Source organism: Mastigoproctus giganteus, chromosome 3 (genome assembly GCF_048544385.1).
Source record: "Mastigoproctus giganteus isolate SK-2022 chromosome 3, ASM4854438v1, whole genome shotgun sequence".
Taxonomy (NCBI): Eukaryota; Metazoa; Arthropoda; class Arachnida; order Uropygi; family Thelyphonidae; genus Mastigoproctus; species Mastigoproctus giganteus.
In genome coordinates this window covers 49,429,285-49,443,219 of record NC_143577.1, presented here as the reverse complement: position 1 = coordinate 49,443,219, position 13,935 = coordinate 49,429,285, and the positions used below count along the sequence as shown (strand labels likewise).

General features: G+C 34.0%; 1 protein-coding gene across 1 annotated transcript in view; it reads right to left on the bottom strand.

Moving 5' to 3' along the window:
• The window catches only part of LOC150087940 (transient receptor potential cation channel subfamily M member-like 2), a 409,197-nt gene that overhangs the window by 242,642 nt on the left and 152,620 nt on the right, over positions 1-13,935 (bottom strand). The window contains exons 5-9 of the mRNA XM_090369284.1: positions 13,016-13,199; positions 8,275-8,431; positions 6,117-6,273; positions 4,122-4,124; positions 680-773 (exon numbers count right to left, since the gene is read on the bottom strand). Coding sequence (XP_090225410.1) covers positions 680-773; positions 4,122-4,124; positions 6,117-6,273; positions 8,275-8,431; positions 13,016-13,199 — 595 coding nt within the window. The remainder of the gene's footprint in view (positions 1-679; positions 774-4,121; positions 4,125-6,116; positions 6,274-8,274; positions 8,432-13,015; positions 13,200-13,935) is intronic.

The following is a 13,935-nucleotide window of genomic DNA, read 5'->3' as shown; positions in this document are numbered from 1 at the left end:
GTTATAAAGAATTCCAGAACTAGTGGCCATAAATTTAAATTATAGAGGACTAGATTGTAGGAAATTTTCTTTTAGCCAGAGAGTTGTTGATTAATGGAACAAGCTGCCTTCACAGGTAGTTGAGGCTTACAGGTTAAAGAAATTCAAAGGTCACTTTGATAGTTACCTACATGAAGAAGGAAATTTGTAAATAACTTGTATTTTTTCATCTATTTTTTTTTTTTTTTTTTTTTGGCCAATGCAGCAAAAGCCTGTGGCTTCCTTGCACTATAGGGCTAATACTAATACTAAAATTATACATTTTGCACACATCAAATGTATGAGAAATATGCAAATGTATTATTTAATAAATGAAAATCATATTGAAAAAAACAAGTAAAGTGGTTGCTGATTTGAATTATATTAACTTTGGACAAATGTCCTGAATGTTTTAACTGGTTATTTCTGAGAAATTAATGCAAAATCAGCAGAAAAACCTTGAAGTGATCAAGTATACTTAAAATTTCAAAATTTACTGACTTCCCCTGCCTATTTCTTGAACAAGCAATGCTATTATGAGATAATTTGGTAATGAATATAGTAAATTCCTTGACAAAACATATCGAGGTATTTGAGTAAAAATCAAAAATACATACATACATACATGTATAAAAATATATATCTGCATTAACATACTTACATTTGAAAAGTGACCTAAGAAGATATTCATCAAGGTTTTCCAGGTTGCAAGAATGACTATGTAAATTCAGCTGTGTAAGATATACTTGTTCATCCTAAATCATATAAGAAATGGGTCAGAGTACTGAACATATCCAAATTATTGTTATTTGATTTTTATTTAAAATTGATTTTAAATAATTACATTGTTAAGATGTTTATATTGTCAACTTTATTCATAATTTATCTTCTGTGAGTGAATGTGTAATAACGACATACTGCTATATAACTCACTTTCATGGAGAGAAATACTTGGAACAAAAGAGTGGGAAATATGCAAACATATTGTGCAGAGTGGATTACTATAAGACCTGCAATTATAATAAACTGTTATCTAAATTGAAAACATAAGATAAACTCGTTTGCAATTTACTCAGTTGCAAATTTGTTTGTGGTTGCATAAAGTTTAACTGTTGAGGTGGGAGATCTTCCCTCCCCAAATGCACAGTTTTTTAAATATATTTTATTGTTTATACTCTAGCAAGACCACCAGGTCAGTGTAATTTATAATAAATCATCAATACAAACATTAATCATATTTAGCAGTCATGGGCTTGAATCCTGGTCAACTCAAAGAACATGTGCAAATTTTGCACTCTCACTCCTGACCACTCAACTATGTCATATTTACAACCTACAGAAATATTCGGGAAGGAATTAATAATTTTCACCATGGAAGAAGGTGGCACAGAAATATGAAATGTATGGTTATTGTTAATGCTTTGTTAAATTAATTAAATTAGTTATATTATGGCAAAATAATATAACACAGCATGAACATTTGCTCATTTCTGCATTAACAACATCATTCTTTAGCTCTTATATTTAAGATAGGGAACTTTTATTATTATGAATATTACTAGTTGAAATCAATATTCTTTACTTGTTCATTACTAAAGATTCATCTGCGATTAAAAATCTTTAAGTTAGGAAGCTTCTTGAACTTATACATAATTTGAGTTCCATTCAAAAGGAGCAGTTCAAATTTCTAAGCTACAACTGCTAGATGTTAAATATTCTTAGATATAGTTTTGGATGTCATTAACCATTACAGAACTTTAAAAGTACAGTTGAACTTGATTATAACGAGCATCGAGGGACCAAAAAAAATTTCCTTGTTATAACCATAACAGGGGAGGTCCCTGTTATAACCATAAAAGCTTTCCTGAAATCCAAGTATATGATATCAAAATTATTTTTGACATTCAGTTCCATTGGGACCACATCATAGTATCCAATCAAATTGGTCAGACAAGACCTCCCTTTAACAAACCCATGCTGTGTCTTAACTATTACTGAAGTCTTCTCTAGATGATCCTGCAATGCTTCTTTAACCAGTGAATCCATTATTTTTCCCAGAACACAAGTTAAACTAACAGATCTATAGTTACTTGTGTCACCTTTTGAATTCCCTTTGTGAATTGGTGATACATTTACACACCTCCAGTCCACGGGGACCTCCCTTGTTATGGTTATAACAAGGAAATTTTGTCAGTCTCTCGATGCCATTATAATCAAGTTCAACTGTACTTTTAAAGTTCTGTAATGGTTAATGACATCCAAAACTATATCTAAGAATATTTAACATCTAGCAGTTGTAGCTTAGAAATTTGAACTGCTCCTTTTGAATGGAACTCAAATTATGTATAAGTTCAAGAAGCTTCCTAACTTAGAGATTTTTAATCGCAGATGAATCTTTAGTAATGAACAAGTAAAGAATATTGATTTCAACTAGGAATATTCCTAATAGTAACAACTAGAAATATTCCTAAAGCTTTTGATACTGCTGCACAAATTGGAAAGGTATGGCATTAAGGATAAGTTGCTATATTGCATAAAGGGATGGTTGAGTGGGAGACGACAGAGAGTGGTAATCAATGGACACTGCTCTTCATGGACAAATGTTATTAGTGGAGTTCCCAAGGGTTCGGTGCTACAAAGGTTGGCAGGGTTGTCAATGACAGTAAAGACGGTATGCTACTCCAACTGGATCTAGACAAGTTGGGCAAATGGGCTGAGAAGTAGCAACTGAAGTTTAACATTGACAAATAAAAAGTACTGCATATGGGTCGCAATAACCCAAGAGAAATGTACCAACTATGTGGTACAACACTCAGGGAAGTGGAAAGTGAAAAAAATCTGGGGGTAATTGTGCAGTCAAATATGAAGTTTGCTGAGCAGTGCAGATGGGCTGTCAGGGCAGGTCATGGAGTCTTGTCAATGATATATAGTAATTTTTCTAGCAGGGACAGGGAGATGATTATCCCATTGTACAAGGCAATGGTCAGGCCACACCTAGAGTACTGTGTACAGGTCTGGAGGGCTCATTTTAGGAAGGATGTAGAGTTGCTAGAACGAGTACAAAGGAGGGCAACAAGATTGATGAGGGGAAAGGGATGCTCTTACCAAGAAAGGCTTAAGTTCTGCAAATTGCAGCACCGGAGAGTAGGCAGCTGTGAGGTGATCTGATTGAGGATTGAGGCGATCTGATTAGGCTATCAACTTCCACCTTTGTTGTGGAAGTTGATAGCCTAAATAAATTTAAGGCTGAGCTGGATAGGCATTTGGACCGAATGGAGGGGTGAAATGGGAGGTTTTTTTTTTTGGCTGATGCTGTATAAGCTTACTTTCTTGCATCGTATCCCTCTACTAATGCTAATTATGCACTATATCAGTGATGAGTTAAATCTACCTTCTATATTTTTTTAATTCTCAATAACTTGATAAAAAGATTGATTCAAAAAACAAAAGAAATATTTGAGAGAAAAAAATAATATTAGTGTATACATACATATTATTTGTATTAATATGCTTGTATTCAGTTTTTAAATCAATCCAGCCAAATGTTGTTACATACAAAATCGTCGCATCCAAATTGTTTAGCAAATTTTTCCACTTGAGCCTTCAAGATTTGGCTTCAAGAGCCTATTGAAAATTCAGCACTTCTTTGTGCAGTGAACCATTGAAGCAATGCTCCATCGATATTTGTAACCTCGCACTTTCTAAATATTATTTTTGGTTATGTTCTTTTCCAGTGTCGATATGTAAACATGTTTATTCTCCCTTAATGTCAATACTGTTGAAAAGGACAAAGAAAAAGTTTTACACACTTCAACATTTTTTGCACTACATTCTAACTCATGAATAATTTTGACTTTTTTGAGAATCTGGACACTTTCTTTTGCTAGTAGATATGTTTCCGAAGGAAGAGTTCGGTTCTAGCAGTAGAATTTAGAACATCTAAATTCTACTGCTTTCTTGTAAATCTCTTTCAGCCAAATTCTTTTTTTTTTTAGACTCGCCACTGAAATCCTTGGTGGTGGAACCTGCCAGAATACTTAAATAATCTACTGGGTATCTGACCTGCTTCCTCGTGGCAAAGTGTGGGCAACGGTTGGTCCCACCGACTAAATGGTCAGAGAAACAACATAACATAATGCTATATAACAGACCACTTCCCACACACTTTTTAAATCTCTGGCCTCCACAGAGTTCTGTGTCAGTCAAAAATAATACAATCGGAGATGGGGGAAACCCCTGGCGCCATCAGACAACTAACACACTTTACAGTGGTCCACTAGGTATGAATGGTATAATCCTGATATGTGAGTGTTCATAATTCTGTTCAGATCAGCAACCTGAACAGAGAAATAAGAAACAGAGACTTCCTTGGATTCAAGGGAGGCCCCTATAGACTACAAATGACTCCCCAAGTCACAAAGGGTGATGTGAGGAACACAGACCTGTAGCTTGACTTTGACATCATATATACTTCAAGACAGCTTTTTATACCATTCCATATGAAAGAACTGCTGTACATGGTTGGAGCAGGGTCACAGCTAATGGAGAAAGCAAATGAATATAAAACACCATTATGCCTGGCATTTGTGGATTATGAAAAGGCATTTGACTCCATACAGCATAAGGCAATATTTCGGGCACTGGAAAGACAAGGCATAGATACCCCATATATTATGATTTTGAAGAAAATATATGAGAGTGCTACCTCCTTTATTAGACTAGACAAAGACAGTACGAAATTTAAAATTGAGAAAGGAGTTCAACAAGGAGACAATATCTCCGAAGCTGTTTACTGCTGCCCTTGAGGAAGCTTTCAGAAGATTAGACTGGTCGCAGAAAGAAGTCAATGTGAACGGAGAGTACCTAAACCATTTACGATTTGCAGATGACATTGTGGTCATAAGCCATGATCCCAAAGAATTAGAGGAAAATCTTAATCAGTTATGCACAGTTAGTAAGGATTTTGGACTAATGATGAATATGGCTAAAACAAAAGTAATGATGAACAAGTATGCCACAGAAAGGGAAATAATGATTGAAGGAGCAGTAATTGAAAAGATGGAGTCATATACTTATCTGGGACAAGTTATTAGCTGTATTAATGATAAATGGCTGGAAGTCAAGAGAAGAATAAATTTTGGATGGATAGCATTCAGGAAATATAGTACATACTGAAGAGCAATATCCCAGTTTGTCTGAAACGTAAAATAATGAACCAATGTATACTCCCCACCATGACTTATGGAAGTGAAACTTGGGCACTCACCAAAAGAATGGAAGAGCAGCTGAGAACTACACAGCGAAGAATGGAACGAATTATATTTGGAATCAGACTGTTAGATAAGAAGAGAAACACATGGATTAGGCAGCAAACTCAAGTAAAGGACTTTCTTATCAAAACTAAAGAACTAAAATGGTCTTGGGCAGGACACATAGCTCGAAGACATGATGATAGATGAAATAAGAAAATAACAGAATGTACCCAAGAGGAGCTAGAAGAAAACCTGGAAGACAAAGGCAGAGATGGATAGATGAAATTCATGAGTTTTTGGGTAGTAAATGGATGGCCAGTGCTCAAAACAGAAGGAGCTGGAGAGGCCTTCATCCTGCAGTGGATTAAAAATGGCTGATGATGATGATGAGCATTAGGGGCAAGTTACTGCTATGGATAAAGGGATGATTGAGAGGGGTAAAGATGGAAGTTTTCAATGGGCACTACTCTTTTTGGACTAATGCAATTATTGGAGTTCCCTTCTCAGAGTTTAAATGCTAGTCCTAATTTTGTTTTCAATAATTATTAATGCTGATGAAGGCATATTAAGTGTAATATCTAAGTCTGCAAGTAATACAAAGGTTGGCAGAATTGTTAATGACAGTTCTGCAAATTGCAGTGTCTGAAAACTTGGCAAGATCTAATTAAGGTGTTTAAGAGATTGAATGGATTGCATAAGTGAATGTGTATAATCAGCATAATCTGACTATTAAGAATGGAGTATAAATAATTTTAAGCTTTTTTTTTTTTTTTTTTTTATGAAAACCAGATGTAAAAGAGGACAGTTATTTACCTATGTTTAATAAATAGAATAAAATCTAAATACCTGATGTGCAAATCTCATACATTCAACAACTCTGTCTCGGAACATATTTCTGGCAAGCGTATTATCTCTAAATTTAGGAAAATGGTGTGCAATCTTTCTTGATAATTCTGGTTTCAAAAAAGTTTCTATAAACTCGGCATCTTGAACATTCTGAGGTCTAAAAATATTAAAAAGAAGTTTCATTCTTAATATAATATAACATGACACTGCATATGGCTTTATGCTAATAAATATGTATTAATTTTATTTCAGTAAGAAAATGAATATGCATTAAAAAACAAGTATGACTTTAATAAATTATGCTTATATATAAGTAAAAATAGGGCATGATAAAAAAAAAAGTGTATATATGCTCTGAATGATGGTGGTTAGAGTGTGCATGATTTCTAAGTCCTGCATTCATTTTCTCTCTCTCTCTCTCTCTCTCTCTCTCTCTCTCTCTCTCTCTCTCTCTCTCTCTCTCTCTCTCTCTTGTGAATTCCTCTGACTGTGTGGTCATCTCAGAGTATAAACAGAAAATTTAATCTGTACATATTATCTGAGAGCTCAATGGGTCTTATAAAAATTGTGTAACCTCCATTCCATTAAAACAAACAAGAAAATGTGCAAAGAAATCTTTTAAAATAAATTTTGCAATAAAATCATTACAATAAAATAAAAAAACAAAAAACTATAAAATAATTCTCTGTGCCTTATGTTGAAAGTCAGAACATTCTACAGCTGCTGAGAATATTAAAAAGGAATTTTTTTAAAGAAATTTATTTTTTTCCTGATAGTTAGCAGCATGTCTTATTTTTCAATGCTTACAATGTTTTTTTTTTTTTTTACTAACAGAAGTAAACTGCCACTACAATAACACCATTAAACTATTACCAATAATAATAATCAACAATTTTGAGTCCTATGTTAAAGATATGAAGAAATTTATTGCTTAGCTGAAATAATTCATCTCTAAATGTTAAATTTTAGCTGTATTGGTAAATAATAATAATTCAAGGTTCATAGCAAAAAGCAGTTACTTTTATGAACGAAAAAAGAACAAGTTACATTTTGTTTTTACCATATTGTCCATTCAATCTTCCAATCAACATACAACATATGGCTAGCTATGTATAAGAAAGCTCTGTATGGCTAGCTATGTATAAGGAATATGATATGTATGTATGTATGGCTAAATATGTATAAGAAAAACAAACAAAAAAAAAAAGAGAGAGAGAAATAATAACTGCCAGATGAAAATCCATCTACAAGGAGTCATGTTATTACATATAGGCAGATGGATAGGTCTTCTAAAGCAAACAAAGAGAGAATGAAAACAACAGGCACTTTACACATCTGACTTGGAGCATTATGGCCTCAGTTGCCAACGCGTCATTAAACACCAAATCAAACAAATACACAAACTTTGCACATATGTGACAACACAACTAAAAATGAGATCAATGCTATATTGTGAAAAGATTATTTTTTAAATTGGCTATTTTACCAAAAAAATGGAAAAAAAAAAAGAAAAAAAGTACTATTATTTATATTATACTAGCATTTAAATAGGCATGAAACATTTCTAAGTTCTTTCTTATTGAAATAAATTTTAAACACACTTAACATCTGTCAACTTGTGAGCTAAATCATTACTTGTTCTCAAGTGCTACCACACAAAGTGATTATTTACATTTCTACCAACAAATAAGCAATAACCGTTGACCAATTTATTTGGGGGAGACTGTGCATCACAACAGTGCTCTTCCCAGGACCTATCAAATGAATTTAACTGAATGCCTGGCTAAGATGTAAGTGATTGTCGTGGTACTGTATGGTACTGCTCACTGATCTCGATCAATATTAATTCGAACATACTATGCAATAGAAATTAATGCGGCAGGAGCATATAATGTTAAATTATGCAATTAATTTTTGCTCTAGATCGCTTAAGTCACATTTATTATTACTTAAGTCACATTAACAGAAAATTTTTAAAATTTTCTGTCAATGTCCACAAAGTAACCTATAATGAGGCACTCAACATGCTTACCCATTCAATTTGAACAAAGATTTTTATCATGGCTCTCACAGTCATTTGGCCTGCAATCATCTTTCTTTTTAACTAACCATCACTATTAAATTTACCTAGACTATGCAATTAACAAAATGAACATACCTTTGAAATACTTCAGTATAAGCAAAAGCCAACAAATCAGCAAGCCCTCCTGTACCCCGAAGTACTACTACAGGTAACTGCTTCTTTAGATGGTCTATTACCAAACGAGCACACTCATAACCTCCTTGTATAAGTAAGGCCACAACAGGAATCTCATTTGAACCAAGAGAGTAGCAATCAGAATGTCGATGTGTTTCTAAATATAAAAATAAAATAAGATGTATACACCCACCTTTAAATATATTAAGCTTACAAACCAAAATAGATTTTATCTCAATTTCAAAGCAGACTACAATATGTGTAAAAACCGTAAAGGTGTGACAAGATGTAAGTGCAAAATGTGCAAACAACAACACCAATATATACACACAGAAGAGGGCACTCTCAAACTACTTTTCCTTAAATCAGCATGCTTAAATAACAAAATGTGATTTCAATACAATTCACTATGTAAATGTTAGTCTGTTTGTTATTTGGTTTTTAGCAGCATTAGCAACTAAGGCCATATTGCTCGGGGAATATGTGGTGATCATTCCCTGACCTTTCCGCATCCTCCATATTTGGTGGTGACGGGCTCGAACCCCGGTCTAATGCACTGCTGCTCCTTCCCACCTGGCTACAGAGGTGCCCTCACTATGTAAATAAGACCATCTTGTAAAACAAGACCATCCACTCATTAAGAATTTATTGAACAATGAAGTAGTTAAATAAATCTTTATTCCCATCATGGAAAATTGCTAGGAGTTACTAATGTGGTATCTAGGGCTCTTACTAAATGACTATGACTTGGAAAAGCTGGTGTCACTGGATCAGGTTCAGTTTTGTTGAATTAATTAAACTAAAAAAAGTATTAATTGGATTTTGAATAAATGTGCAATTAATTATTACTGTTTTGCATTTTATTGTGTTATTATCTTTCTTAGTGGGTCGTGCAAACTGCTAGTCTGAATAACTTTTGGCTAAGGTAAAGAAAGCAAATATGAGAATGACGAGAAACGTCGGATAACTTACGTGGAAAATTAGTTTCCCGACACTGGACTCTAGCGCTGCTCGCTCGGTAAACAGACGGTAGGTGTTATCAATCTGGAGCCGAAATTGAGAAGGATATATTGATTGACAGATAGGTGTGGCAAATGATGAAATGATTGGTGGTGGTGGGTGCAACAGACAACAGCTACTGTGTAGTCATTGGTTGGCATTATAATGTGTATTTATGAGTAAAGAATGGCGCATAATAGTTTTGTGATGAACGATAAACAGGTAATAGCAGCGATGAATCTTTTAAAGATGGAAGAAATTGGTAAGGAAAATAAAACGTTGGTTGATTTTTTGATGAAAACTAAATTAATAAAAGTTTCGTTCCATTCATTTTTATGTTCTTCATTATGTTTTTTTCTTATTACTAAAAGCAGATTTTTGGAGTTCATGAGTGTTTTTACTATATTGTTGATTTAGGTTTGGTTATGAAAAAAGGAAAAGGCTTCTTTATTTTTCATTATATTTCGTAACCTGACCTTAAATGGTAGGTTAGGAAATAATAGAAAAGGTTTCCTTATATTTCGTGACCTAACCTTAAACATTAGGTTAGGAAATAATTGAAAAGGTTTCCTTATATTTCGTGACCTAACCTTAAACATTAGGTTAGGAAATAATAGGAAAAGAAAAAGATTCTTTTTATATATATATATAAAAAGAATCTATATATATATATATATATATATATGGTGCCTCCGTAGCCAGGTGGGAAGGAGCAGCAGTGCGTAGCACACGCTTCTTGATTAGACCGGGGTTCGATCCCGTCACCACCAAATACAGAGGATGTGGAAAGGTCCGGGAATGACCACCGCATATCCCGGAGCAATATGGCCTTAGTTGCTAATGCTCCTAAAAACCAAATAACAAACATTATATATATATATATATATATATAAAGTGAATAGCTATTGAGGTGTTGATTGACGTTATGATATGTGTGTATCTGCACAAGTGTCTTTAAAAATAAAAGTACAGTAATAAAAAATTTATATTTTGTTAATAAACAATTTATGCGCTAGTCCACCCATGATTCTACAGAAAAAAGGTTAGGTTACTCCCTCCATTTTGGGAGGGGTTCAAGTTCCCATGGGATTCAAGTGGAGGTAACCTGACCTTTTTCACCATTAGGGCATATTATTGAACAAGAAAATAAAAATACAGTTATAAAAAAATTTATTTTTTTATGAATGTATTTCTAAATATTTCTAACCCTTTTCTAAAGAAAAAAGGTTCGGTTACCCCCTCCACTTCCGGAGGGGTTCAAGTGGAGATAACCAGGCCTTTTTTCAACATTATGGTAAGCATTCATTAGGGCATGTGCGATTAGGGCAAGTTACCATTAGTGCTTCTGAGTGCTACTAAAGTGATACTAAACTGATGTTGTTGTGTTGTGTTGTGTTGTGTTCGCGCACCAATCAGCACATCATTTGCCACGCCTACCTGTCAATCAATATATCATTCTCGACTTTGCTCCAGACCAATAACACCTACTGTTTGTTTACCGAGCGTGCAGCACTAAATTGCCGTATCAGGAAACTAATTTTCCGCATAAGTTATCCGACGTTTCTCGTCGTTCTCGTGTTGACTTTCTTTACCTTTGCCTAACTTTTTATAGATTAGGGCAGAGGGCACTGGGGATGAACTCATGAAACCAAGGAGACGGTGGCTGAAAACATTTGGGAAACACTAACAGACTATAATGGTCATTTTTTTAACAGTATATAACATAACTAAAATTTGATACCTTAGTGATAATTATCTAAAAGTAATGACTTAATTACTCTAATTATGCAATAACGAAACTTAATTTACTTACCGTAAGCTATTAAACCAAAAAAATGCTTATGAATTTCTGTGATTTCTTGTACAGCAACAACTATGTACACTAGTGTTCAAAGAAAGTGCATCACCTAGAAATTTCACATTTCTAACCCTTTTTTTGCAATGGTATGTTACCTTAATGACTAGCATCATAAATAGAAATATAAACATATTATTAATAGTTAAGGCAAAGCTAAGTAATATTTGACAGGTGCTCACAAAATATTTCAAAATGAGCATTTGCAACAGTTTTGGTAAACACGACAATTATGGCTGAAATGTTATCAGAAACTCTCAATTTGCTTCAGTTTATCATTTTAAATGGAAAACAAAATGAAAAGTTCACCAGGTGCAAACTAATATTTAGTTGAACAGCCTCTGGCCCTGATGACAGCAGCACACCGTCGAAGCATTGACAGGATCAATTTCTGAAGATAATTAACTGATAGTTTGTGGTTCCAAACACGAATTATGGCCTCCTGAAGCTCACAAAGGGTCTTTGGTTTCTTTCTGGCAACTGCAGATTCCACACGATGCCAACAGTTCTCTATAGGATTCAGGTCCGGGCTGTTTCCTGGCCAGCTAAGAATTGTAAAGGACCATTCTTCCAACCATTTTTTCACCTTTAACAAATGTAAACACATTACTGTTGAACCTCTAATGCAGAAATGAAGCTAAAGTAACTGCAGAAGTGCCTACTTACACTTTTCGCCCGATGACAAGGAGCAGTCATCTTGAAAGATGCAGTTACTTGGCAGGTTGAAATGGTCTCTAATGGTTGGCAGCAATTTGCCTTCCAATATAGCCAGGTATCCATTGGCATTTTACGGAACCTTTTATAAACTGCAGGTGACCTGCTCCACGATACGAAATGCACCCCAATATCATTTGCCTGGTAGGAAATTTCACTGTAGACACCATACAGTCTGATGGTATTCTTCACCATGTCTACGGCAAATCATTTGTCTCTCATCAAAGCCATGCAGGTTGAATTTCTTCTCATCCAAGAAAATAACTGGCTTCCACTGCTAGGGATCCATTTGACATGCTCCTTACACCAAATAAATCAGGCCTTTTTCATTTTTTGTGTGAGGAGGGGCTTCTTAGAATGACGGGCAAAAGTCCATTTTTGAAGAGGCATCTTCTGACTGTTACTGCACTTGCTACCACTCTTGTATGTTCTTCCCATTCTCTTTTCAGCTTTTAAGGCATAACCGCTGCAAAACGCAGTCCTGTTTTGGTGTAGAGACTCGTTTGCATCCAGTTCCTTTTTTCCTATCAGTAGAACCAGTATTCTTGAGTTTGGAAAGAACTCACTGTCGACTGATTACAAGACACTGTACAAGCAATATGATGGGAAGAACATCCTTGCTCACGTAAAGCAACAATAGTACTCTTTCTTTGTGGTGTCAACTGGACCTAACTCGCCATCCTGACACAAGCAAGGAGTGACTGCAACTCTTGCAGAGTGTGCTTATATAGCTGAAAGTAACAGCTGATACAATATTATGTCATCAACTATGCGTGTCAATCTTATCTGATGCAATCTGTAAGAAATATTGCCATATACTTATGTTATTCGGACAACAATTACAATTTTAAAGGATGATGCACTTTTTTTGAACACCAGTGTATGTAAATTTAAATAAGCTCTGTAATGCTTGAGATTGGGATAAATTTTCATATAAATGTTTCTGACTCAATACGAAAATGAAATGAAAGCTTCATTAAAATTAAAATATATAGACAAAATAAAAATACGTTAACATAAAAAAAATAAACAAAATTGATAAACACATTAATAACCATGATACAGACAAATTAATATTATCCAATACTAATAAATACAATAAAATAAATGGAAAATCATTCTTACTTAAATCAGCTTTTGAAGACATATAATTTGAAGCAGTAGCTAAATACTGTTCAAGCTTTAACAAAAAATAATTCATTCCAGTTTTTCCAACAGTACCATCTTTGACAATAACAAAATGTGAATGGTCAGGATTCAGTTCATATTTGTTCTCTTCTGGATGGTTTCCTTCATTTTCAATTTCAACTCTGTAACTCTAATTGCAAATTTAAAAAAGAAAAAAAAATAAGAAATTCAGAATTCTAGAAACATATCTGAAATATATTATATTTAAAATAAGAAATATGACTGTGACCAATTACAAAAAAATAAAATAAAATTGGTAACACAGTAAACTTATATGAAAATAACATTGGTAAATTTTATTACTAATGAGCATCAGTAATAAAAGAATGACCAAATGTCAGTGTATCTAAATACAGTGGAACCTTATAAATCTGCATCAACAAAACTTAGCTCTTGTCAGCTTTTTGAAACCTAATATTGTACAAACTGTTAGTAGTAAAAAGTTAACAGATCATAAACCACAGCAGAAGTTTATGCAATGTTCCAAAAGTTTGCAAAGCAACATTGCCACAACAGCAATTATAGCACATTGCTCACCACAAGAAAATGAAAACTTTTATGACTTCTTGAAGTAATATGTTTCTCAGTGTGTCATTCCAACTCATATGAAATGAACAGTTCAATGATACTAAAAGTTTGCACACTTAGCTGGCAGCTAAGAATAAGAATGGCATACGGTACTGCTCTGTGTTTCTAGGTGCTATTGTATTGCTTTATTATGAGTTTGCCAAAATGAGGTAGTCCGACAAGTTTCACCATTATGAAAAAGGTGATCAATCGGAGCAATTTATGATGATAAAGTAATAGGACAACCTTTAATGGAGCAAGAAAAGTATACTTCTATTAGTGATGAAAAATCAGAAGGT